Below are 24,553 nucleotides of genomic sequence, written 5' to 3' on the forward strand. Positions count from 1 at the left end.
CCTTTATATAAATAAGTGGTCAAGTTAAAGGACAAGTCCACCCCAACAAAATAAAAAAGAGAAAATCCAACAAGCATGACTCTTTGTAAGATGGGGCCCAGGATGTGCATAAAACTGTTTTGTGAAATTAAGCAAAACTTTAAAATGACATAACTTTCTCATTTTACATCAGATTTGATGAAATTTTCATTGTAATGCTTGTTGGATTTTTCTCTTTTTATTCAAATAAACTTTTTGTTGGGATGGACTTTAAATGGGATATTTCAAAGAAAATTGTTCATATTCAGAAAAGTAAAGGCAAAATAATGAGATTGAAGTGATAACAATTGCTGAGCAAACTGCTGCCTCAGTTTTGCCCAATACTCATTAATTAGACTTGAAGGCGCATGCATTGTTCTTGGAGTGAAGACATTTAAGTGCATTTATGGCAATGTAAGGCTGTCATGTGGCGTGGGAATACATGTAAGTAACATTCAGTGTATTTCAAGTTTAAAATAACCCAGGTTTTAGGCACATGAGTTAGACCAGGTATGTGTATTTCCTTGTATTTAGGCCAAGTGCCATACATGAGTCTTATAGTTTTTACTTCCTACACCTGTTGGTTTGTGGACCTATATCCTGGATGTCAAATGAAGGAAATACTATTTTGTTATGATCACAAATAGACCTGAAATCCTACAGTACATGTGCAACATGTATGTATGTGAAGTATTACTGCAGCCTTCGAGGCAGACGTATGAAAGTATGTGATATGCCTCATTGGTCACAGCCTATACCCACTTGTCTTGCTGAATTAAAGGCCGATATTTAATTCTTACTACTGAATCATAGACACCGTTCTCATACTTTCTAAAACTGGTTTTACTGGAAGCAGGTTCAGGAAACCAGTTTGGAAGATCGCTTTGCTAGCGTTCCCATTTTTACCCCAAAATGTTTTTTTTTAAACCACTTCACGTAAAGCGGTCTTGTTGCTATGGGAACACTCTCAGTGGGGTGACATGTTTCACACGAAATTTTAAACCGCAGTGTCGGCATTCCACATACAGTGTGTGGAGTAGCGCACTCGAAATGTGCGAATATCGCAAGGTGGTTTCTGAACCTGTTTGGAAGATCCCTTCCAAGACTGCTTTGACTATTCTCTTTAATACACATTAAACTAATTTCCACTAAACTAGTTTTAGGACGGTAGTGAGAACGATGTCTTAGTCGATAAAAAGTAAACAAGGAGTCGAGCGAGACAAGATGGTGTAGTCTCACCATACAGCTACATGTACATGTATGAGATTTTCGGTGACTCGGCATGAGATCACAGGCATGGCATGACATGAGGAGGAGATTTGGGGGGGAAGATCAAGAATCCCAAAGGCGGGAGTCTCATGCCTGTTAAGCTTGGGACTTGGTATGTCTGGCATAGTTGATTGAGCCCTTGAATGCATAGCATTTTAATAGGGGAAAGTGGAAGTAGTAATTTGCCTTAATGATTCTTATTTGCATATTACTGAGACCTATTAATAGCAACACCATCATTATTTAAAATTGGCTTCTATACAAATCTTTACTCTCGTGTGAAAACAGCTGGTGGTCATCTAATATAAAGTGGTGTTTTTGTCTCTGTTATAGAGCCGCTTTTCTGATGCCGGCCGTGGCATCAACATCAAATCTTTAATAACCGAAGGTTAAGTTTTTGAAATGACAGCATAACTTAGAAAGGATATATGGACCTAGTTCATGAAATTTGGACATAAGGTTAATCAAGTATTACTGTACATCTTACTTGAGTTTTAGGTCACATGATCAAGGTCAAAGGTCATTTAAGGTCAATGAACTTTCGCCATGTTGGGGTTATTTGTTGAATAACCATCATAACTCAGAAGTGTATGGATTCAGTTCATAAGACGTACATGTAAGAGTAATCAAGTATAACTGAACATCTCGTTCGAGTTTCAGGTCACATGACCAAATTTGAAGGTCATTTAAGGTCAATGAACTTTAGCCATACTAGAGGTAATTTTAAATTGCTGTCATACATGTAACTTTCAAAGTTTGTGGATATAAATGTAGTTTATGAAATGTGGACATAGGGGTAATCAGTATCACTATTACCATAAGTCTAAGGTCTTATGATCAAGGTCAAATGTCATTTTAGGGTCAATTAATTTTGTATTGTATCATGTATGAATGGTGTGTTTTTGAATAATTATTTCATAGTAGTTTTCAAAGTCAGCACTGCTGTTATATTGAATCGCGTAATGCAGGTGAGACTGCCAGAGGCGCTCTACTTGACTTAGTGTGCAGGCACAGACCCTGATTGAAACTTTGATCAGCAAGTGTGTCTCCACGCAAAGACAACACATACAAAACTTGCTGTTTAGGGCCTTCAGTTGTTGTTGTTGTTACATGTAGCTTTATATACAGCGCATATTATTCAGTAGTGAATATTTGCACCAGCATAATTTGCGGTAATTTTTATATAACTTTTTCTGTACTTAAATCAATTCAGTAAAAAAAAGGTACAGCACTGCATTATTTGCGCAATTTTGGAAGAATCACAACAGACTGCCATCACAGATCACTTTCCAATTTAGATGCATAAAAGTATGCAAGGCATGAGTAGGCTGCAATTCAGACCCTTATACCCTTTTCATAAACCTATCCTCCAATTAGCCGCCTAAGAGTAATGCGGATAATTCAATAAAAATTGCGTTCATAAACTCCGAAAATAAGCCGCATTATTTTTACGAGCGCCCGTCCTGAAAAAGGCGGATAATCGCCATGACAACTGGACACGCCCCCTCCGATGCGGTTGTGTTGGAAAAGCGTGACCTTGTGACCGCACCATGGCAATTATCCGCATTATTTGGAAATGCGTTCATAAACTCAAAATCTTGTCCCGATGCTGCTATTATGCGGATAATAGCAGCATCAGAGTAATGCGGATAACTCTTGTCCTCCTCCAATTTTAAGACCAAATTATGCTGCTATTAGCCGCCTAATTCATTTTAATGGGGTTTATGAAAGGGGTATTAAACTCGAGTGAAGGGTTTGCACAGCAGACTAGTGTGTTTTAGCCAAGGTTGTCCCATGAAGGGATGTATGTACATGACATATTACCTTTTAATATTATGTCAGTTTATCTTAAAATCACTTTAATCATCTATCATGGCTTCAATCTGCATTGATATTTTTTTATCAAATTATTTTGTCATTGTTGTCAATATTGATTTTGATGATAAACATTTATTTTGATGACTTTTGTGGTGTGATTGAATTGGTTTAATTTCGTAAATATATATGGATTGCTTGGATTCAAGACATGGTTGTTTCTTTAAAGCCTTCAAGTGTATGCAACACACAGGCCTGATCCATACATGTATCCTCAGGCATAGTCATATTACAGTCCCTTTGGGCCTCTAAAAACAACCATGCCTCTCAAATATGTAGCATTACACATACACTTCAGACCTCTACAATATAAATTGCTGTATGCAATTTACATTGTGTACGTCCATGAACAGTTTGTTAATAGAAATCTGTATTTTGACTCTGAACATGGTCGAGGGAAGTAACTCATTTCCTATTGTTATATGATCGGTTCTTTTCCTGTTTTATGTTCTCTGAATAATCTGAGTTTTCCCCAGGTCTACGGGTATTTAAAGGCATTACACAGATTTTACATACCTGTACATGCAGAGTACTGATCAGACAATCTCTTTACTTCCCTTTTCTTCTGCAAGTAGGCTATATATGCTTTTCACTCTGTACTTTTTTTTTCCATAACCCAGGGAAATTGTTGGGCTAAGGGGGGGGGGCCTTAGCCCCACCAATTTCCCAGGGTTAAGATTAACCAACTTTGTTTTCACAATACGTTTTTGTCTCACCTGCGAAGCAAAGTGAGACTATAGGCGCCGCTTTTCCGACGGCGGCGGCGTCAACATCAAATCTTAACCTGAGGTTAAGTTTTTGAAATGACGTCATAACTTAGAAAGTATATGGACCTAGTTAATAAAACTTGGCCATAAGGTTAATCAAGTATTACTGAACATCCTTTTAGAGTTTCATGTCACATGACCAAGGTCAAAGTCATTTAGGGTCAATGAACTTAGACCATGTTGGAGGAATCAACATCGAAATCTTAACCTGAGGTTAAGTTTTTGAAATGTCATCATAACTTAGAAAATATATGGACCTAGTTCATGAAACTTGGACATTAGGTTAATCAAGTATCACTGAACATCCTACATGAGTTTCACGTCACATGACCAAGGTCAAAGGTCATTTAGGGTCAATGAACTTTGGCCGAATTGGGGATATCTGTTGAATTCCCATCATAACTTTGAATGTTTATGGATCTGATTCATGAAACTTGGACACAATAGTAATCAAGCATCACTGAAAATTTTGTGCAAGTTTCAGGTCTCATGATTAAGGTCAAAGGTCATTTAGGGTCAATGAACTTTTGCCGAATCGGGGGTATCTGTTGAATTACCATCATAACTTTGAAAGTTTATTGGTCTAGTTCATTAAACTTGGACATTAGAGTAATCAAGTATCACTGAACATCCTGTGCGCGTTTCAGGTCACATGACCAAGGTCAAAGGTCAATGAACTTTGGCCGAATTGGGTGTATCTGTTGAATTACCATCATAACTTTGAAAGTTTATGGATCTGATTCATGAAACTTGTACATAAGAGTAATCAAGTATCAATGAACATCCTGTTCGAGTTTCAGGTCACATGATCAAGGTCAAAGGTCATGTAAGGTCAATGAACTTTGGCCATGTTGGGGGTTTTTGTTGAATAACCATCATATCTCTGTAAGTTTATTGGTGTAGTTCATAAAAAGTGGACATAAGAGTAACCATGTATCACTGAACATCTTGTGCGAGTTAGAGTAGTATTCAAAGTCAGCACTGCTGCTATATTGAACCGCGTGATGCAGGTGAGACGGCCAGAGGCATTCCACTTGTTCTAGCAAAGTGGGCTAGCATGGTAAATAGTATGGTACTATCTGGCCCTGCAAAAAAGCAAGATTAGCACCACAATTGCAGTGCTAAGAGATGCAGTGTGAAATGAAACTGGGCTAAGGAAAAGTGGGGCTAAGCAATAGCCAATCACAAATGTTGAAATTGCATGTTAATCACGCTCTCTATGATAAAATCATCAATATTCATGAGCTGTTGGATAGTCTGGCATTAAGGCGTTAACCCCGGCTAAGCAGATAGTATGGGGTTAAGAAAGACAGTGTGAATCCAAAAAAAGATAGTATGGGGTTAAGGATAGTCCGGGGTTAAAGGTAAATGCCAGTTGTGGTAACGACATCAAAATGAGTTCATACAGAATCCAATAAAATGACTACCAAAGTGTATGTTTGTATAAATAAAAAATATGTGCCAAAGGATTCTGGAAGAAATTGTGTAATAGCTGAGAAATTAGCAAATAAGCACAGGATTCGGGTCAAGCATTGGGCCGACATTCAGAGCAATGATAGTACACTGTCCCATTTGCGCTTATCTGTGTTGGTGATCTTCTGTGTGAACATTTTTCAGCATAGATTTCAAGATTTCACGAAGTTCAGTTTATGTAACTGTACCAGATCTAGATCCTCGATGATATACTGACTATTAAACCTGGTTTTACAGACTTTCTCATGAAATCAGTGTTTACTGCAACTACTGGTATTTCTCTTTAAGGATATTATGGGGTTAGGGAAATGCAATGTGAAAGCATATAAGAGACTCCATACATTTGATACAAGTTTACAAGTTGATAATTTACACTTTCATTTTTAGTTCTGGTATAAAATCATCTTTGTAACATCTTCAAAACCATTCTCTGTGGTAATAATTTTGCTTTGCATTTCCCTCAATTAAATCAATTAAAAAAAGTACAGAGTGAAAATCTGCTTTTACTTTTTTTTCTGTGAAAATACATCTTTGGCAACATTTTCATTTCTAATTATAGGAAATTGCAAGTATAAAATACCTTGCAAAATGGGATATGGAATGAAAGCCCCATGTGTATTAAAAAAATATATGTCCTGAAGTTAAAAAAGAACAGCCGCAGTGCCCTAAAAGAACTGGGTTATTTGAGATGCATTGATTTCGGCTGCCGTTCACGCAATTGCCCTGAAATTTGGCACGCACTTTTTTTACCACGTAAACTACAAGCTGGTATAAAAAAATTCTGAAAATAATTATTATTATTATTATTTGTATTGCGCTTTTCCCATTAGGCCCAAAGCGCTTACAATGAATTGATAAGATGTAATATATAAAAAAATTACATAGTATGAAAGAGATGAGTTTTTAATGACTTTTTGAAGATTGCTAATGATGGAGACTGTCTAATTATTAGTGGCAGGTCATTCCAGGATTTTGAAGCCGAATTATGATTTATTTATTATGAATAAAATATGCAAATTTATGAAGATTTGCATATTTAACACCCAATTTTACTTCAATAGTCTTCTTTTTTTTTCAAGTGTCATCTTTATAATCTAATTTAAAGGTTTCCACAAAGAAAAATTGCAAAAGCCAATTTTTTCCTCAAATGTATTTTCTTTTTTTTTTCGAATTTCTTATGTATTTGTTATTTCTTTGTCTTTCATTATTTTTTCATTGGACATTATTACAGACCATTTAACAACTAAATTAATTCAGCAGACCAATTAGAATGAAAAATAATCACCCTTTTATTTTATGAATTTCATCTCCCATAGACTTTGTACATTAAGTATAAAAATGAGCCATTTTCGGCATGACATTGTCTTGTAAAAAGTGATGTGACGTCGCGATGCTATACCTGTATCTTGCAAATTTGGTCTCAAAAAATTTGCGCGAGACTTCAAAGAAAAAAGTCATAAAATTTTGCGGCGATACATGTATCTTTTTGTGTTTCGGTTAAATGCCATGATGGCCCTCCAGTCCTTTAAGGGTTAAATCAACTATGACTGTCACATTGCATAGTAAACATTAGTTATTATCTATACACTTCTCAATTGTAGTTCTAGTAAGAAAATAAGTTGGTGTTTGAGGATTGTGAGCAGTCATTCTGCTTATAAATAATCTGTTGTCTGATGTGGTGTTCCTTTGGATGTGATTTGGAGGTGAACTTGAAGGCCCCCTGTGTGGTTAGGCATGTGCAAAGAGAAGCAGTTCCAATCAGTCTAGGCTTTATCCCCACTTATCATCTCAGTTCTGTATTGATGTAACTAGTTTATCTTGCACAAAACTCATAATATTTGAAAGATAGAGCTAGAAAATCGCTTCTGAAAGTCTCCTGGACGCTACTTTCCAGGTATTACATTGTACATAAACGAATTGATATTGTATTTCTGCTGATTTAGTTTTGGCCAGAAAGAACACGTCTACTGCATCTTGTACAAAGCCCCTATTGAATATTTTCACAAATTTTTCATAAATTTTTCAGTAGTGGGACATCCGTTTATACCAGAATATGCAACATTCAAATTTCACCATGTTTTTTTTTTCCTAGTTTCCAAATTGCCTTTCATTCATTGCTGTTCAGTTCCCCTTTAACCTGCTGTAATGAACAAGACCTTTTCTCAACCTTTACCTTGGTACCCTATTAAAATATTTTACCAAGGCACTTCAACTCAGTGGTGTTTCTTGCAAGACACTAAAGACAGCATAAATTGTAACAGTAGTAAGTAGAAGTAAGTCCTGTAAATGTCTTTATTCCCCTATGGGATATTAAAGAAGATGATGATGAACCATGTCGTAGCAACAGGCATGCCATGGTGAGATGACTCATTTACATGGCATTATCTATGCCGTCTAGCGAGATCTGTAATAAACATTCCTCCTGAGTTACATTGAACATGTATGTGAATATGGTATTAGCTTTTGGTGCTATTTTTTCATACATATTGTCGGCCTAAACGTTTGGATGTCTTCGATTCCATGCAATATACACATTTACATACAGGCCTACATGCATCTCTTTAGTAGGATTATCTGCCAAATACTAAATTATTACACAGATCATTTGCAAAGTCTTTTCAATCAACTGGTTCTGTTGCACTTGCAGCCATGAGTTAACAGTGAACTGGTTGTTAAACCGGATAATAGTTAATGCAGGAATGGGGAAAGGGGTATTTGAGCAAGGGGAGGGAGGGGGGGGGGTAGAATGCCTCCATTTTAGATAAATCCCTGGAAAAAGGGCAATTCTGACAATGGATATCATAATACATGTATAGCCTGTATTTGATCCAGGGCCTTGAATGCACCTTGCAACATCTCCCTGCCACCTACCCATCCACCTGTTATCTTTAATCATCATCAGACTGTCAATTCCATGGCAACCAATATTGATCTTTGATATGTACATTGTATGATTGACCTGCATGCACAGTTTCCAGACAATGCTGCATGTACATGTAAATGTATATCTTCATATGCATGTACATGTCATAATAATACCTCCAAATAGGCCTATAATTATAAATGCACTTTGATGGAAGGCCTACATGTACTTGTCTTTGTAACTTTTATTGTATCAATGGTTGACTGACTCGATCTGTAGTACATCATACATGTAAGCCCAGCATGACTATACATGTATGTGTACACTGCATGTATTCTCAGTGCAGAGGCCATACAAGTGAAATTCATGTTAAAATTTACTACATGTACATTATTGTTGATATGATTCATATTCTCTAGCACTATAATTTAAAAGTTGATAGCAGGTCTAAATATACATTTTTTTTTTTGGGGGGGGGGTGGTACTGAAGTATACTGTAGTGCCAGAGTTTGCATAGATACCAGAATTTGTTCTGTTTTCAAATTTCACCTTTTTTTTTAGTTTTTGAGGCGTTTGAGCATTTAAGTCCACCCACCATGTATCAGACCTTATGAGTATTATTGCGTTTACATGCTCCCCCTGCTTCCAGGTCTGACCCACAAGGTCTAACCTGCAAGCGAGTCTGACTCGCCTTTTTTTCTGCGTGTAAACTAGATTACCTTACCCTGTGAGACGGAGCTGACTCTACTTTTTTGCTCCGCCAAAATAGTAGGATCAGACCCACAAAGTTGAGTCGGCAATTGCAGGAGCAACTAAAATTTTATGTTGCTTTTAATCAAGTTTTAAATTATGTTTCTACAGATCACCTTTTGATATTGGACATTTTTTTATCATTTCATGGTTACATTTTGCAAGAAAATTATTTTTACAACTGATCAACTGAAAATTGATTAATTACAACAGGAGCTTTAACAAGCTGCTTCAGAAACCTTTTTTTCTCCAATTATGCTCCCCCACCCCCTCCTTGGGAATAAAACTGTAAGATTACAAAGAACTTGTGCTTTACAGAATACTTGTGAATAATTTTGGTCCTTGAAATACTGAAATGGTATGTTGGCATTTCCGTTTGCAAAGTATGAATTCAAACATTAGATCCATACTTCAAGTCTTTCTGTTTTCTTTCTATGATGTTCTTTAGGAGCTTGATGCGCAAGAAGGTGATCCTAAATGGCTGGATGTGATAGAGAAGGATCTTGATAGACAGTTTCCATTCCATGAAATGTTTGCTAAGAAAGGAGGCAATGGACAACAGGACCTGTACCGTATTCTCAAGGCATACAGCATCTACAACCCTAGAGATGGCTACTGCCAGGGCCAGGCTCCGGTTGCCGCTGTGCTGCTTATGCATATGCCAGCCGAGGTAGGTCTTTTCTTTCATGAAAAATTCAAGAAATCCGCAATATACAATTCGTGTCATGATTTAGCATACCTCCATACCATTAATTATTTTTGTAGGCACGACTCAATGTTCTGTGGCTGACTGACTGCGCCAGTGCTCGGCAGCGGCTGTACTATCTGGGTGCTCTAAGGCCCAATGTGTGGTGAACCTGAAGTGTTTGTTGCTTTTTTGAGACGGGATCTCTTTTATTTTGTCCAAAGCTTTCAGATATTTCTATTTCAAAAATACAGAAGAAAAAGACCAGATATTTTTCTCATTACATCAGAAGCAAAGTTTTCTGCTATCCACAAGATGCACAAAGACTGCACAGCCTAATTGGGATATCATTGAGGAACTGGGTGTTTTGAAGGTCCTTGTACTTCCCTGGATATAGCCAGCAGAGGCTGAAGCTATATTCTTTGGTTTTTGATGCTGTTTAATAGGCCAAACATAAGTGATACACTATGAACAGTTTAATTGCCCCTCCATTGTTTTGCTTCAACTGTGTTTTCAAAAGCAAGATCTTCAGAAGCATATGTTGTCAGCTTTTGACCCCAGCTATTAAGTACAATGAAGTCACAGCAGGAGTTCTATTTGATATTTCCTTCCATGAACTCATCATAGCCATTTCTATGAATTTTGCTAGACTGGGTATGGTGAGCAACAGTAAATTAAAGGGAAAGTGCACACTGAGATGAGCTGGTTTCCATAAAAGCTGATATCTTCAAGGGAAACGTAAATGGAGGCGTGATGAAAATTTATCAAAGAATATTAAACGGCGATTGTTACGTCGTCAAGTATCCTCCGGTGCCCCACGTACTCCTATTTGTGTAAGTTGAAGGTGAGTGTGATGCCGGAGCTCCGAGCACATGCGCTCAGCTCATTCACACAGTACAGGCCTCAGCTCCGGACCGTTTCGGAAAAATATTAGAGTTGATGCATTTGAAGAGATGGATCTAGACCTAACTTTCGTTGATTATGATCTGTAAATTTTATTTGTATTAATATTACCCATTGGGTCCGAATATGTCAGCATTTCAAATTGCATTCGATCAACTTTCCCTATCTGATTTAGGGCTGATTACGAGCGGCCTACACCTATAAGTGTGAAAGTGCTGTGATGGACCACCCTACTGTGAATGGATTAGCGGTGCATCTCCTTCTGTAATAGCTCCATGCCTAAACCTAACCCTAAACCTAAAATAAAACCCTGTTGCAAACCTAACCCTATATCATAGACGAATTAAAACCCGGAGCAATTGTCGGAGGAGCAAATATTGTGTCACCTCCAGTAGATGTCATTATAAACCATGTCAATTAAGTTAACATCTACAGGTATAGGCTTTAGTATAGTGCAGATTAGTATCCTACATGTATCTTCATAGAGTTCAATTATTAAGCCAATGAATTCATGCACTTGCACTGCCTGCCAAGTTTATGGAAATAGCCAATTAAATTCTGGAACGACTGCAAGAACCATTACCAAGGGATAATTCCAGTAAATCTTGTGTTATTTTTAGTTCCTTCTGCTGACTCAGAATAAAGCAAGTCTGTGCCCCTTACAATGTTAATGATTTATGACATATTAGATATTATGTAGCATAATACGAACTTGTGTCAACCCCCCTCCCCCATACTTTTCAATATGGTGATGCAGTGTGTGCGGTTCATAAGCAATTTTAAAGGCGACATGCAACAGCCAATAATATCGGCTCAAATCCCAAACAACTGAACTGCACTGCACGGTGCAAAATTTTGACAAAACTATTGATTAAAATGTTATGTTGTAGTAATCAAACAAATCAATACTGAGCTTTTATGAATTGGTCAGCTTCCCCATTTTTGCTGCATCTCATTCATATTTAAACAACATCAACATCATGTATCTTGAAATTAGAATTGGAATCTGTTGCCAGGCCTCCCGGGCCCAGTAGCACAAAGGTTTGCCATCAAAATGTAAAATGACATCAAAATCTGTGTTGTATTTGTATACTTTTCAGCATACCCAATTTCAACCAATCAGAATCATTGTTTGAATTTTGCAATTGATCATAAATCTTTGTGTTATGTGGTCCCAGGGCATTATAATGCAGAGCTTTTTACAGAAGTAATAGATTGTACAACAATGACTTTGCAGGCAATGAAATCAGTAATGAAAATCAGTCCTACAGTCAATTGCTAGCTTCTGTTGCAGAGCTAAGATGAACTTTAAGAAGAGTAGAAAGTCACAAAATCTTCTCCCAGGATAGCTGCGGAATACTGATGATTGTCTTCATTCTATCTGTCAGGCAAATGTTAAAGTTCATCATCCCTTGCGACATTGATGTGTTTTCCTCTCTTGTTATATTTCTTGGCCAAGATGTATTCACATGATGCGACTTGCCTAATTACAATCCCTAATTGGACCTTGTTAAGACTGGAAATGAATCCTGCTATTTGTAGACATTGCCAATATGATGGAATCATGGGAAAGGGACAAAAACCAAATAGCCAAAGAAAGTGTTTTGTGAAAAGTCCTCAACACCCATTTATTTGGGCAGTGTATGGGACTCTTGGCAGACTTTTAGTTAATTCGAGCAGAGTACACTGATTCTTTAGAATGTACATGTTCACCTTTAAACTGGAAAAGTCCTTTCTACTACTGCATAGTACATGTATTGTAGGTCATTTATACCCTTTTTAGACAGGCTAAAATTTCCTTAACCCCGTACTATTGGTGGGGCTAAATGGCAATTTAGCCCCACCTATAGTACGGGGTTAAGCTTAGCCCACTTTCGTTTTACACAGCGTTTTTGTAAAGTGGGCTAACCCCACCTATAGTACGGGATTATTTGGCCCTGCAAAAAAGCAGGGTTATCCCACCAATTGCGGTGCTAAGAGCAATAGTACGGGGTTAAGATCGCATGTGTAAAACGAAAGTGGGCTAAGCTTAACCCCGTACTATAGGTGGCGCTAAATGGCAATTTGGCCCCACCTATAGTACGGGGTTAAGGAAATTGTAGCGTGTGTAAAAAGTGTACGAGTGAAGTACTTGTACTACGAATGATCGACAAAAACCACATAGTCCGGGGTTAGCGAGTTTCGTGTGTGAAAAGCAAGCATTCCTTATCCGGGGTTAGCAATAACAATTTGGCATGTGTGAAAAGGAAAAAAAATAGTACGGGGTTAAGGATAGTACGGGGTTAGCGATAGTCCGGGGTTAAGAAAATCCTGTGTAAAAAGGGCATTTAGCAAAGCAGAGCTGCCTCAGTTGTCTAAGTAAAAGGGGGTAAATGTGCATGGATTCACCCACTCCCTTCCCAGTTACTATTCTTTCATGTCTTTCATATCTTGGGACCCTGTTGCTGCACAAACATTTGACAATATCTGTCATCAGTCTGAACTTTCGCAGGAGGATATTTCACACCTCTCCGAATAGGAAAACTAAAAAGTCTGGTTTTATATCGGTTACAAAATACAAAGTATTACATGTAGATCAGAAAACAGTGGGTATTTTCATACCAGGTGCATTCATTTTACTGATATGAAGCCGGTCCTCAGTGAAAAATACTTGTAGTTTTACCTCTTAAAATTGCAAGTAATTGGATATACATGTATATGCAGGGTGAAAATGCAAAACTCCCACGGTATTAAGAATACACATCTTTGCTTTATATACAAATGGGAACACTTTGTCGTAAACTCATAAACCAGAAGCACTTGCATTAGAATTAAACTGAGATCTTGTAAATAGTTGTATAATTTTGATTTTTACAAGTACATGTATCTGTGTTGGGACCTAATACAAGCACTTGTTAAAATAGGGGTATGTCTTGGTCAGCGGAGGTGTAAAACCATCCTGGAACAGTAGGGAGAGATGCTCGCTACAAAAACAGGATGCCATAATTTCCAAGTTCTCTCACCTTAATTCACTGATCTACTTTGAAATGAAAAGGAATGACAACAATCACCTGATATTGGCATCTTAATGTGTTTCTGAAGGAATAGTGAATCATTCATTAAAATTTTGCCCCAGGAGAGCTCTGATTTTGCCTTAAAATTCAAATTGCTTTTTAGCTTTAAAGATGAGTCCCACCTCAGAACACTGTAACTTATAGCAGCCAGCCATAATGGGGGGGGGGGGGAGGGGGCTTCCAAAGAAAAACTTAAGCACTTTCAATGGGTAATGCAATAAACCAGATGTGTTGCTATGTCAGTGCCTAAATTTACTCATGTGAGGCATACATATGTCCTCCAGTTAGAAATTACCATAAAAAAGTCAGCACCTAAACAGATTTTTTTCCAACTTTTTAGCCCTTTAAAGGCATTTTATTGATTAAAATAATATCAAAATATAATACAAGAGCAAACATTATAACACAATCAATAAATGAACTCAACAATAATATAGTACATGTAGCCCCTATATTTCAGATAGCTCCTGGTAACCAATCACTATTCCTATTACTTATGCTCACAATGTCCTTTCACTACAAAAAAAAATGACCAAAGGAGAGTAATAGATATTTGATAAAAATTAAAAATTCAATTTCACAAAGAATCTACATGTATGGCTGCAAAAAGATTCTATAGTGGCCAGTACACTTTTTAAGGTGTGGATGTTAGATGATACTCTGGTATAATTCACATTATTGATCCTTTACCATTCAGACCTAGTTTCGCGGTTATATACATATGATTATGATAAAAGCAGGACTTAATTTATTTTTTAATGTTGCCTGTGTAATGGCTTGAAGCCTAAAGTACAGTGTTACACTGTATGATGAGTCAGTATGTATCATGAGCCAAGGTGGCCCTTGCCAAACAATATCGTCTTAAGATTCAAGGAGCATTTCATGACGAGTTTTGTCAGTGATTTTAACCGACTAATTTGCTCTTAGCCAATCAGATGCAAGGATTTGCAGTAGCTTAGAATATCTGTCTGTTAAAATCACTAACAAATTTTTTTCATGAAACACTCCCCAGGATTCTTCAAACCGTTGTCTTCTCTCATTGAAACTTCAGGTAATGCATGTCCATGCCAAGAATGTATCATAACTCAATATTAACTTGCACATTTTCTTTTCATTCTTTTCTTCTCATTCCGTCGGCAGTCATCCGAACTTTCGTATCAGCCACTTTTGGTAAAAAAAAATAGATTTTGAGATTTTTCGCAGAAAATGGAAGTATAAGTCCTACTCAATTCATAACTAAATTGATAGGCAGCAATTTATTTTATTTTCTGCGATATGAGAGGATTTTCATGGCATGGCCACACAATTTTTTTTATAAAATGCGCAAATCCCATTGGAAACGTGTACTGTAACAGAGCGATATGACGTTTTGACTGACTGCGTGCGGACAACCAAATCGTATCGGCACTTGGCACTGCATTGACTTTGCATGTGAAAAGCGATATGACGTTTTGACTGATCGCGCGCATTGACATAGCGGTTAGTCAAAACATTGTATAGCTTTTTCTCTATGGCGATTTTTTGTACAGGGAAAATCTAAGTCGCTCAAACCGAAATTACAAGCATGTAGCTCTTTTGCCATATTTTCTCGGATCCTTTTGTGTAAAAATAAAGATATCAATAACTTTCTTATTTGTCATCAGATTTTGATGAAATTTTCAGCATTTTACTCTGAATTTTCTCTATTTATATAGATGTAAATGATTTCAGCCCAGAGTACCCCTTTAATCCCAAAATGAGTCCTACATGTATACAGCAATTATAAAGCTTTGTGTGTTGTGGGGCCCAGGTCAATACTAGGCCATTATTAGCAAACATGTAGCCTACGGTAGTTGTCTTCAAATGTCACGTACACATATCGGACTACGTATCCGATTATATCTAGACACATGTGCTGACTGACACCCATGATTTCCTGTCATAATCGGTAAACCCCATCAAAAGGCAATAGGTCCCAAATTGGCAGTGGTGGAGCACGAGACTGAAAAATCAAGAAAATCAGTCACTTCAAAGGTCAGGTTGTCAGGAGGTGGAAGGAATATCTCTGCAGTGGGTCAATGATAGGATAAATGTTGAGAGCAAGATTTATTACATATATGTATAGATTACAAATACAGCTTTAAAGAGAAATACCAGTACCGGTAGTTGCAACACTGATTTCATGAGAAATCTGTAAAACCAGGCTTACTTGTCAGTATATCATCGAGGATCTAGATCTGGTACAGTTACATAAACTGAACTTTGTGAAATCTTGAAATCTACGCTGAAAAATGTTCACACTGAAGATCACCAACACAGATAAGCGCACGTGGGATAGTGTATTATTATTGCTATGAACGTCGGCCTGACGCTTGACCCGAATCCTCTGCTTATTCGCTAATTTGTCAGCAATTACACAATTTCTTCCAAAATCCTTTGGCACATATTTTTTATTTATACAAACAGACACTTTGGTGGTCATTTCATTGGATTCTGTACGAACTCATTTTGATATCGTTACCACAACTGGCATTTACCTTTAACTGTCTATGCTCTCACTGCTGCTGTTACTTCATGTACTTCCACTACTACTACTGCCCGTACAACCACTTCTACCAAGTAAAAGTAGTACTGCTGCTGCTACTACTACTACTACTACTACATTTACAAGTAATTTGATATCTTTATGACTATTAGTTTTATCATGATGACAGCAAACTCAAATTGCATATGTGCATGTACAACCATCATGCCATCTGCTATAAAAATACCACTGCTTTTTATCCAGCATTTCCTTCACCACCACCACCACCATTACTGGTGCCCTTTCTACTGCAAACATTTGAATTGTGAAATGCTCATTGCCCACGTAGGCAAGAAGCTGGAGGGCTGTTCAGATTTGGGATGTTTCTCCTACAGAGACTTGTGAAACAGTATTATCCAGTATCCAGATATCCGGAAAACTTCCCTGTTGAAACAGACGCGATGCGGTTTATTGATAAACCGCATCGCGCATAACCACCTGAGAGATGGTTATTGCCGTGTTCCGCGACGCGAAATATGAGTAAATCGAATTATTATCTCTGTAGACACAGGTTGGTTTATTAGGGGCGATATGGTCTTTTTTTATTTCGGAAAAGATTAACCGTTATCAACGATTCTCTATAGAAACACGCCGATTGATGTTGTCCACGGCAACGCATCCCATGACCTGGCTAAGTTCATGCTGCTCAGCCAGTGATACGTAAGAGAGAGCAAGGGAAGATAAACGTGACCTGACAGCCACATCACTCATTCATTGGTCTCATCATCATGTAGAGAGGCGTGATTAAAAGGGACTTTCACACCAGGCTAAATTTTATACAAGTTATACACATTGTATCAGAGATCAAATGTACCTGAATAGTTTTGGTGATTGCTAGGTATTTGTTTAGAACTTTTTCCCCACTGACAAGACAAGTGACCAGTTTTAATACTCCATGATTGGACATTGGCACTTGATATCCAGTCCTGGGGAGGGGGGGGGCTACTCAAATTATAACATGATACCCAGGGAATAATTTTGCTTTACAAATTTGAATAGCATTTTGGGTCATAAGAGAAAAGCTCTCAACTGAGTAATGTACAGTCCTATGTAAAAATATGCTATACAAAAGACTATGCATGGCAGTCTTTCAAAAATGTGAAAAATTTGAAATTGATGATGCCCTGGAATGGAAATTTAGGCTGAAAATGCGGGTCTCAACCCAGAGGCACATACACATCATACATTTACATTTATACTAAGTAGTCCCCCCCCCCCCGATTCAGTTTGCCCACATCAATTGTTGGTATGTCAGGAATCTTGAGAAAAACTTTCTGCTAAGAATACTATGGACACTTAGTACCTGTCTGCCAGTCATAAGCTTTTCAGACATAGCAACAAGTAACAGATGCACACCGGATGGCAACAAGCATACCAGTTTTCAGACAAAATTTGGAGTGATTGCTTTCACCAATTATACTGTAGGCTAATGTATACATGCAAGTGCTTGTGAATGTACCCAGTTCATAATTACAGGTGTTCCCAAAATACAACCTTCCATGCATGGTACAGTAGGTACGTGTGACATGTAAAGCTGTTATGGTATTTAGTAGTATCTGTCTGAATGGGGTTAGGATCACCTGATTGTATTCCCATCTGGCCTGTGTATGCTTTCCCCAGAGAGAGAGCAAACATGATCATGCTGAATATAACCCCCACCAAATCATAGCCTTGATCATGGTAACCTCAATTAAACAGGAATGCATCTTTCAAGTTCACATTTTGCAAATAAATCATTCATGCTGCATGCATTCTGTAAGTAAGTGTTTTGAAGTACAATTGTACCCTTTTTACACAGGCTAAAATTTCCTTAACCCCGTAATATAGGTGGGGCTAAATTGCCATTTAGCCCCACCTATAGTACGGGGTTAAGCTTAGCCCACTTTCTTTTTACACAGCATTTTTGCAAAGTGGGCTAACCCCACCTTTAGTACGGGATTATTTGGCCCTGCAAAAAAGCAGGGTTATCCCAGCAATTGCGGTGCTAAGAACGATAGTGCGGGGTTAAGATCGCTAGTGTAAAACGAAAGTGGGCTAAGCTTAACCCCGTACTATAGGTGGGGCTAAATAGCAATTTAGCCCCACCTATAGCACGGGGTTAAGGAAATTTTAGCGTGCGTAAAAAGTGTACGAGTGAAGTACTTGTACTACGAATGATCGACAAAACCACTAGTCTGGGGTTAGCGAGTTTCGTGTGTAAAAAGCAAGCATTCCTTATCCGGGGTTAACAATAACAATTTGGCATGTGTGAAAAGGAAAAAAAATAGTATGGGGTTAAGGATAGTACGGGGTTAGCGATAGTCCGGGGTTAAGAAAATCCTGTGTAAAAAGGGTATTGATATTAGTGAATATGTCATCAGGGAGGTAGGAGTTTATAGGACCTCCCACTTCACTGCTTTCATGAAGATTGCAGTTTCCATTGGACTGCCTTCTACATGTAGAATAGTAATATAACTACATGTGTTTAATGAGACAGCAGCTCCAATTTATTGAAAGTCGTCTGATTTCAGAGTGTTACATGTCACTACCGGTATTTTTTTAAAGGCATATATCAGTCAAAGCTCATATCACAAATGCATAACAGTCACAGAGCCGATATCAAGTTTTGGTTATAGTGAATGTCGCTATTCCAAATCATAACTAGAACATGAATGTGTATGCCCTCCAACAGCTATGATGTGGAGGATGAAATTGTTCTTTTGGATAAATTTTGTGATTGTGAATGCTATTTTGATCAGGTGCCCTTTAGGAAAACTTTACAAATGGTTTAGAGTTGTATAATTGGGACAAAAACATACTTGCACGGTACTTAGGTTGGAGGAAATATAGGCTACTGTATAAATGTGACCAAGTTATTGATTACTGCTTTGTTTTTAAAAGAGCAGAGATCCACTCAGTTTAGGCCTACAGTCCTACTATCCTGTTGATGTTTTCACACCTGTCTGTTTTGCAAAAATATTCATACATTATTTATGAGAACTTGTACAGGTTTCAAATTAATTTTACACACATTTTTTTCACCTTCCTGTATTTCTCATACATGTAAATTATAGGCCAGGAATGAGACTTGCATTGTATTCCTTCATGTACACCATTCTTAACCAGGAATGCGTGTTACCTCACATCAGAAGTTCTATTGGTTTACTTTCACACTGCAAATATCAATGCAACCTTGGAGAAATTCCCTCTATGTTCTAACTTGTGGGTATTTTCTTCTGACTGGGATATCAATGAGTGCTTTGCTTTTGCCATATTTTGTGATCAGACAGATGCAAAAGCATTGATATATTCAGAAAGAGTAGAGGGGCCTATGTTTACATCATGAATTATTAGATTAGTTGTAATTTTTAACAAATCGCATAATGCAGGCAACACTGCCAGAGCTGTTCCACTTGCTTTTTTTTTTGTAGACAGTTGAACTGTATTCAGAGTATAAAATGGCCAACATGCTTTGGTCCTTGCATTTATTTCTTCTCTATTTTGGTTCTTTATGGTCAGATGCCATTTAGCAATGCCTGAATGGATTTGATATCAATCCTCATTGTGCTGAATATTTTTAAAGTATTTCAGGAATTCAACTTATTGTATGCTGGACAATATATTTTTTCTTTAATATGAATCAATGATATATATATTTTGTTTTAATTAGAATTCAGGTACAACTTGTTTCCCCTTCATATTGATATTGTGACTGCAGAACTTATTAAAACCTTCAATGAAGTGTCAGGCCAGGAGCGCTTGGGTGAATACTTACATGCATAGTAGCTGAGCTAGCCAATTTGTATGTCCCCCAGTATTATTAGTCCTAATACCAGGGACTGCTCCCTCTCACGTCCCTGGTCTTACCTTTCTCAAAAGGGTTTACTTGGATGAATGTGTGTGGGGAGGGGGTCCTAGTCTGCAAGCACAGACCCAAATTTGACACTTTAAAGATAAATGCAAGTAGTTGTAGTAAACACTGATTTCCCGAGAGAGTCAATAAATCCAGGCTTAATTGTCACTATATCATCGGGGATCTAGATCTGGTACAGTTACATAAACTGAACTTTGTGAAATCTAGAAATCTACGCTGAAAAATGTTCACACTGAAGATCACCAACACAGTGTATTATTATTGCTTTAAATGTCGTGCTTATTTGCTAATTTCTCAACAATTACACAATTTCTTCCAGAATCCTTTGGCACATGTTTTTTTATTTGTACAAACAGACACTTTGGTGGTCATTTCATTGGATTCTGTATGAACTCATTTTGAAATCGTCACCACAACTGGCATTTATCTTCAAACAAACCCGTACAGAGTGAATTCTTGACTCCAAGCTCTGTTTCACTCGGCCACTGTGCATATTAAATGTAGTCTAACTGCTTCAGACTCTGTATTATGTGAATTGAGGAAAATCAAGGTTCTGTGCCTGCATACTAGGGGGCCCATTGTGTATTTGTTGGGCCTGAACAAATTCTTGCAAATTTACTGGTATCTTGGTGATCAAGTGGGTCTGAAAAGAGTAAAAGACCTATCGAGAATGACCAGTAGTTTGAAAATACCCCCCTACACAGAAGATATTACCTTTTCCCTATCAGTAGATTTGTTTCCACTGAAGTTGCCTCTTCAAGGGAACTAAGACTCCCGTTACACATCGATGGCCTCGGGCTTGCCTGGAGCCTGGCTCGGGGAGGACGGAAATCAAGTGTAAACATCCTAAACCATCCTCGGGCCACCTTTTAGTGAACCAACCCGAGACCAACTCGAGAGATCTGGCAGGCCCCAGGCCGGCCCCGGTCCACCGATTTGTAGATGTAAACGCAAACCTACCTCGAACCCGTCTCAGTCCGTTCGCCAGCCCGGTGCCTGCCTGAGCCTACCTCTTGAGGTGGTCTCGGGTAGGTTTGCTATAAAACGTGGCCAGAGGTTGGTTTGGGTTGTTTACATCTGATTTCTTTTCCACCCGAGGCAGGCCCCGGACCCGGCCCTGGGCCACCGATTTTCTAGGTATAACAGGGGGCTTAAGACAACCTTAAAATGACCCCTAATCCTACTCCCACTGTCCTCAGACACTTGCAGTGGATGTTAAATTTAGGATGGAAATTGAACAAGGAAATCATTCATTCCTGCTGACTCAAAAGGCGGTTTCAAACCGCCTCGATCACAAGAATCCCCGTTAAATTACGAGAACTTTTTAAGGCTAAAAAATACCCGTTAATTATTCCTGCATTCACACCGCCCCGAAACACATCCTTCGGGATAAGTTCCCGAAGTTACGAGCATGCGCAGTGTGGTCTGATAAGCAGGCAAGGCGGGAGATTCAAAATCACTAGCCCAGCAGCCACCCACGCCGCCGCGCCCAACGACACGCTGGGATAAAAGTTCCCGTAATTTGCTTTCACATCGCCAAAATACCTGCGACCTTGGAAAAATCCCCACGAAAGTTCTCGTAATTTCGCCAAGTACCTACTATTTAGCGGGTATTTTCTTTCGGGGATATTACGCGTAGTTTGCTTTCACATTACCAAAATACCTGGTATTTTCTGATCGGGGTAAATTTCCCGATCAGAGAATACCTGGAACTGGCGAACTTCGAGGCGGTCTGAAACCACCTAAAGAGAGAGACCTGGTTTGATAGGAAACCGCTCAACATTCTGTTCCCTGCATTAGGAACTTTTTTGCACTCTCCTATTTATTTATGCATATTATCCCACTTTATGTAGTATAGTACTACAAGTTGTCTGATTCTGCAAATTTTCCCAATTAGAACAATCTTGAGATTGTTATTGTCAGGCTATTTCAATGGCTTAATCTTGAGGTAGTTAATTTAGGATTATTTACAATATATAGCAAGCTATTTGACAAATTATCCAGATAAATCAGTAGTGGAGATCAAGTGACTTCACATGGTTGGATAATTCATCCATGATACAATACCAATGTACACTTTCGAACGTGGGATCTAATTTGTTCACACCACCAACATTTTAATTTACATAAAGAAATTTACTTGATTTGGTTGGATGAGAGACTCATGGCTCTACTGAAATTTTCAACACTTTCATTTTGATATTGAAAATTTTCACAAAAATCTCCAAAAGTGTGCAAGATATCTTTAAATTTGACTTTAGAAATGCAAAAGCACCCCCCCTGACAAGCTCGGTCACTTCACTCCCTTGCTTTCTTCAAATAGTTTATGCATCTCACCCCTGCATACAGCCATGTAGAGAGATACCTACTTAAAGTAACAACTTCATTTGCTCCACTAACTCTACCAAAAGCTGATAGAAAATTTCAGTGTTATTTACTGTCATTGGACTAATTGGTGTGAAATTTTGATATATTTTTTGTTGTCTTTGAAGATTACATGTGTGTTGCACTATAATTCATTAATAGTGTCATCTGTCATCCCAGAAATGTCAAGTTTTGTATTGGAGTGGAACTCCAGAAACTTGATAAAGATTGTTGGGACCCTGCTTACAAGCATTGTGCTTATTAAGGGTATCCCTCCATTTTTAAACAATATGGCCCGTATTCTGAAGTCAGGTTTAACTCTGTGCTAAAATTATGGGAAGCCAAAAGTGTCACAATTTTTTTTATTAAGTTGTATGTTTCTTATGTTTACTGTGCTCTTTCCTGTATCATCGATGGTGAAGGCAATCATCTATTTCTACTTCCTAGACAATTATGATTTGGGAGCCAAATGAGCTGAAATATTATATTTCTACTGTTAGTGATTTATGGAACAATTGGCTTTCCATAGTTAAACCACAACTTTAAACCTGACTTTAAGTTAAACCTGTATTCAGAATACAGGCCTACATGTATTTATTTGAATTCATGTCAGATTTTTATGTACACTTATTTTTAATAAATTGAAATTGAAATTGCCAGCCCTGTATTAAAAAAACATGAATAACTTGGAGGAGCTTATCATGGCGACTGCCCACTAATGGTTACCCATGCAGCTGTCTTTTCAGCTAGCCATGTGAAAATGAATTTCTTTGTATCCAAATCACTTTTTTAGCAAATGCTGTTGCTGGCCATTTTTTCAATCAAATTTTTACACTCACTATGTAATATTTACAATATTTGATATATAGGCCTACTCTTCATAGAAAGATTTTGAAAAATACTTGAAACACTATATACATAGTTTTCTACATTATGTTTGTGCAATATCCCATATTCTGAAGAAATATCAAATGCAAGTTCCCAAAGCGCATTTCTGATTGGATGAAAAATTAGTTACTTTTGGAGTTGCGATTGATTACAGCCCTCTCTGCAACAGGCCTCTACTGTTTCAAATGTGGGGGAGTGTCTTGACAGTAGCAAGATTAATAGAAAGATATCATATCTGAAGGAGTTGTATTCCCATTCATGTATTTGTTTATTCTGGTTGTTTAAAACAGACTGTATGTAACGATTGCAGCAGCAAAGCTGCTTGTTTTGTGTGTTGATGTTGACCTTTAATGAAGATCCTACCCCCATCCCACCCAAAAAAAAAGAAAGGAAAAAACCTGCTGCATATCACCAGGTAAACAAATACACAAGATGGTGGCCTGTACTGTTACCTGAAAAAGAAGAGAAAGACGTTCAAGTGATTAATACACTTGCTTGAAATATGATGGGTTATTTAGTTCAACTTGTACATGTAGCCATGTAGGCCTATAAAAAGCACTATCCCCTTGGCTGGAGCAATGTGTTTTGTCAACATCACTCTATATTATACTAAGAATAAACTTTAAAAAATTGATATCATATAGATGCTCAGAGGCCCTGGATATATTCAGTTCTAAAATCAATCACAACTTGAAGTCTATGGTTGGTAAATGAATGTGCATTTCAAAATTTCAATCATCTCCCCTGCAATTTTTGCGTGTTCTGTTTCATGTGATATGCACGGTACAAGAATTGTTTGCTATTATACAATTCCATTCAATTCAATTAAAACATGGTTTATTGAGAAAAAGATGTATGGCAACCAAAGGTAGGGGAGATTGTGGTTAGTTGGAACGCAGGGTAAGTTAAAACATTGTAATTTTCTTTAACGCCTGTAAAATTTATGCAATACTGCCCTCAATTTATTGCTAAATATATTAATAATTACAATTCAAATGGATGTGACCTGTAAAGGAAACCATTCTTTAAATTACAAGAAGTTATCATTTGTACAGAATACTTGTATTATGTATTGTTTTAAAACACAAATCATACAATTTTATTGAGCATTTAAAAACATTTTATAAAGTTCACTAGTCTAACTGCAAAGAAATTCAAAGAAAGCCTTGCCTCTGTTGGTTCAAATATTGACCTACACATTGGAATTTCTGGTCAAATATGAACTAGAC

At 37.6% G+C, this 24,553-nt stretch overlaps 1 protein-coding gene across 1 annotated transcript in view; it reads left to right on the forward strand.

Annotated features, from left to right (window-relative positions):
- The window catches only part of LOC121408605 (TBC1 domain family member 10B-like), a 58,948-nt gene that overhangs the window by 18,890 nt on the left and 15,505 nt on the right, over positions 1-24,553 (forward strand). Inside the window, exon 5 of the mRNA XM_041600130.1 lies at positions 9,464-9,685. Coding sequence (XP_041456064.1) covers positions 9,464-9,685 — 222 coding nt within the window. The remainder of the gene's footprint in view (positions 1-9,463; positions 9,686-24,553) is intronic.

This window comes from Lytechinus variegatus, chromosome 2, assembly GCF_018143015.1.
Source record: "Lytechinus variegatus isolate NC3 chromosome 2, Lvar_3.0, whole genome shotgun sequence".
Taxonomy (NCBI): domain Eukaryota; kingdom Metazoa; phylum Echinodermata; class Echinoidea; order Temnopleuroida; family Toxopneustidae; genus Lytechinus; species Lytechinus variegatus.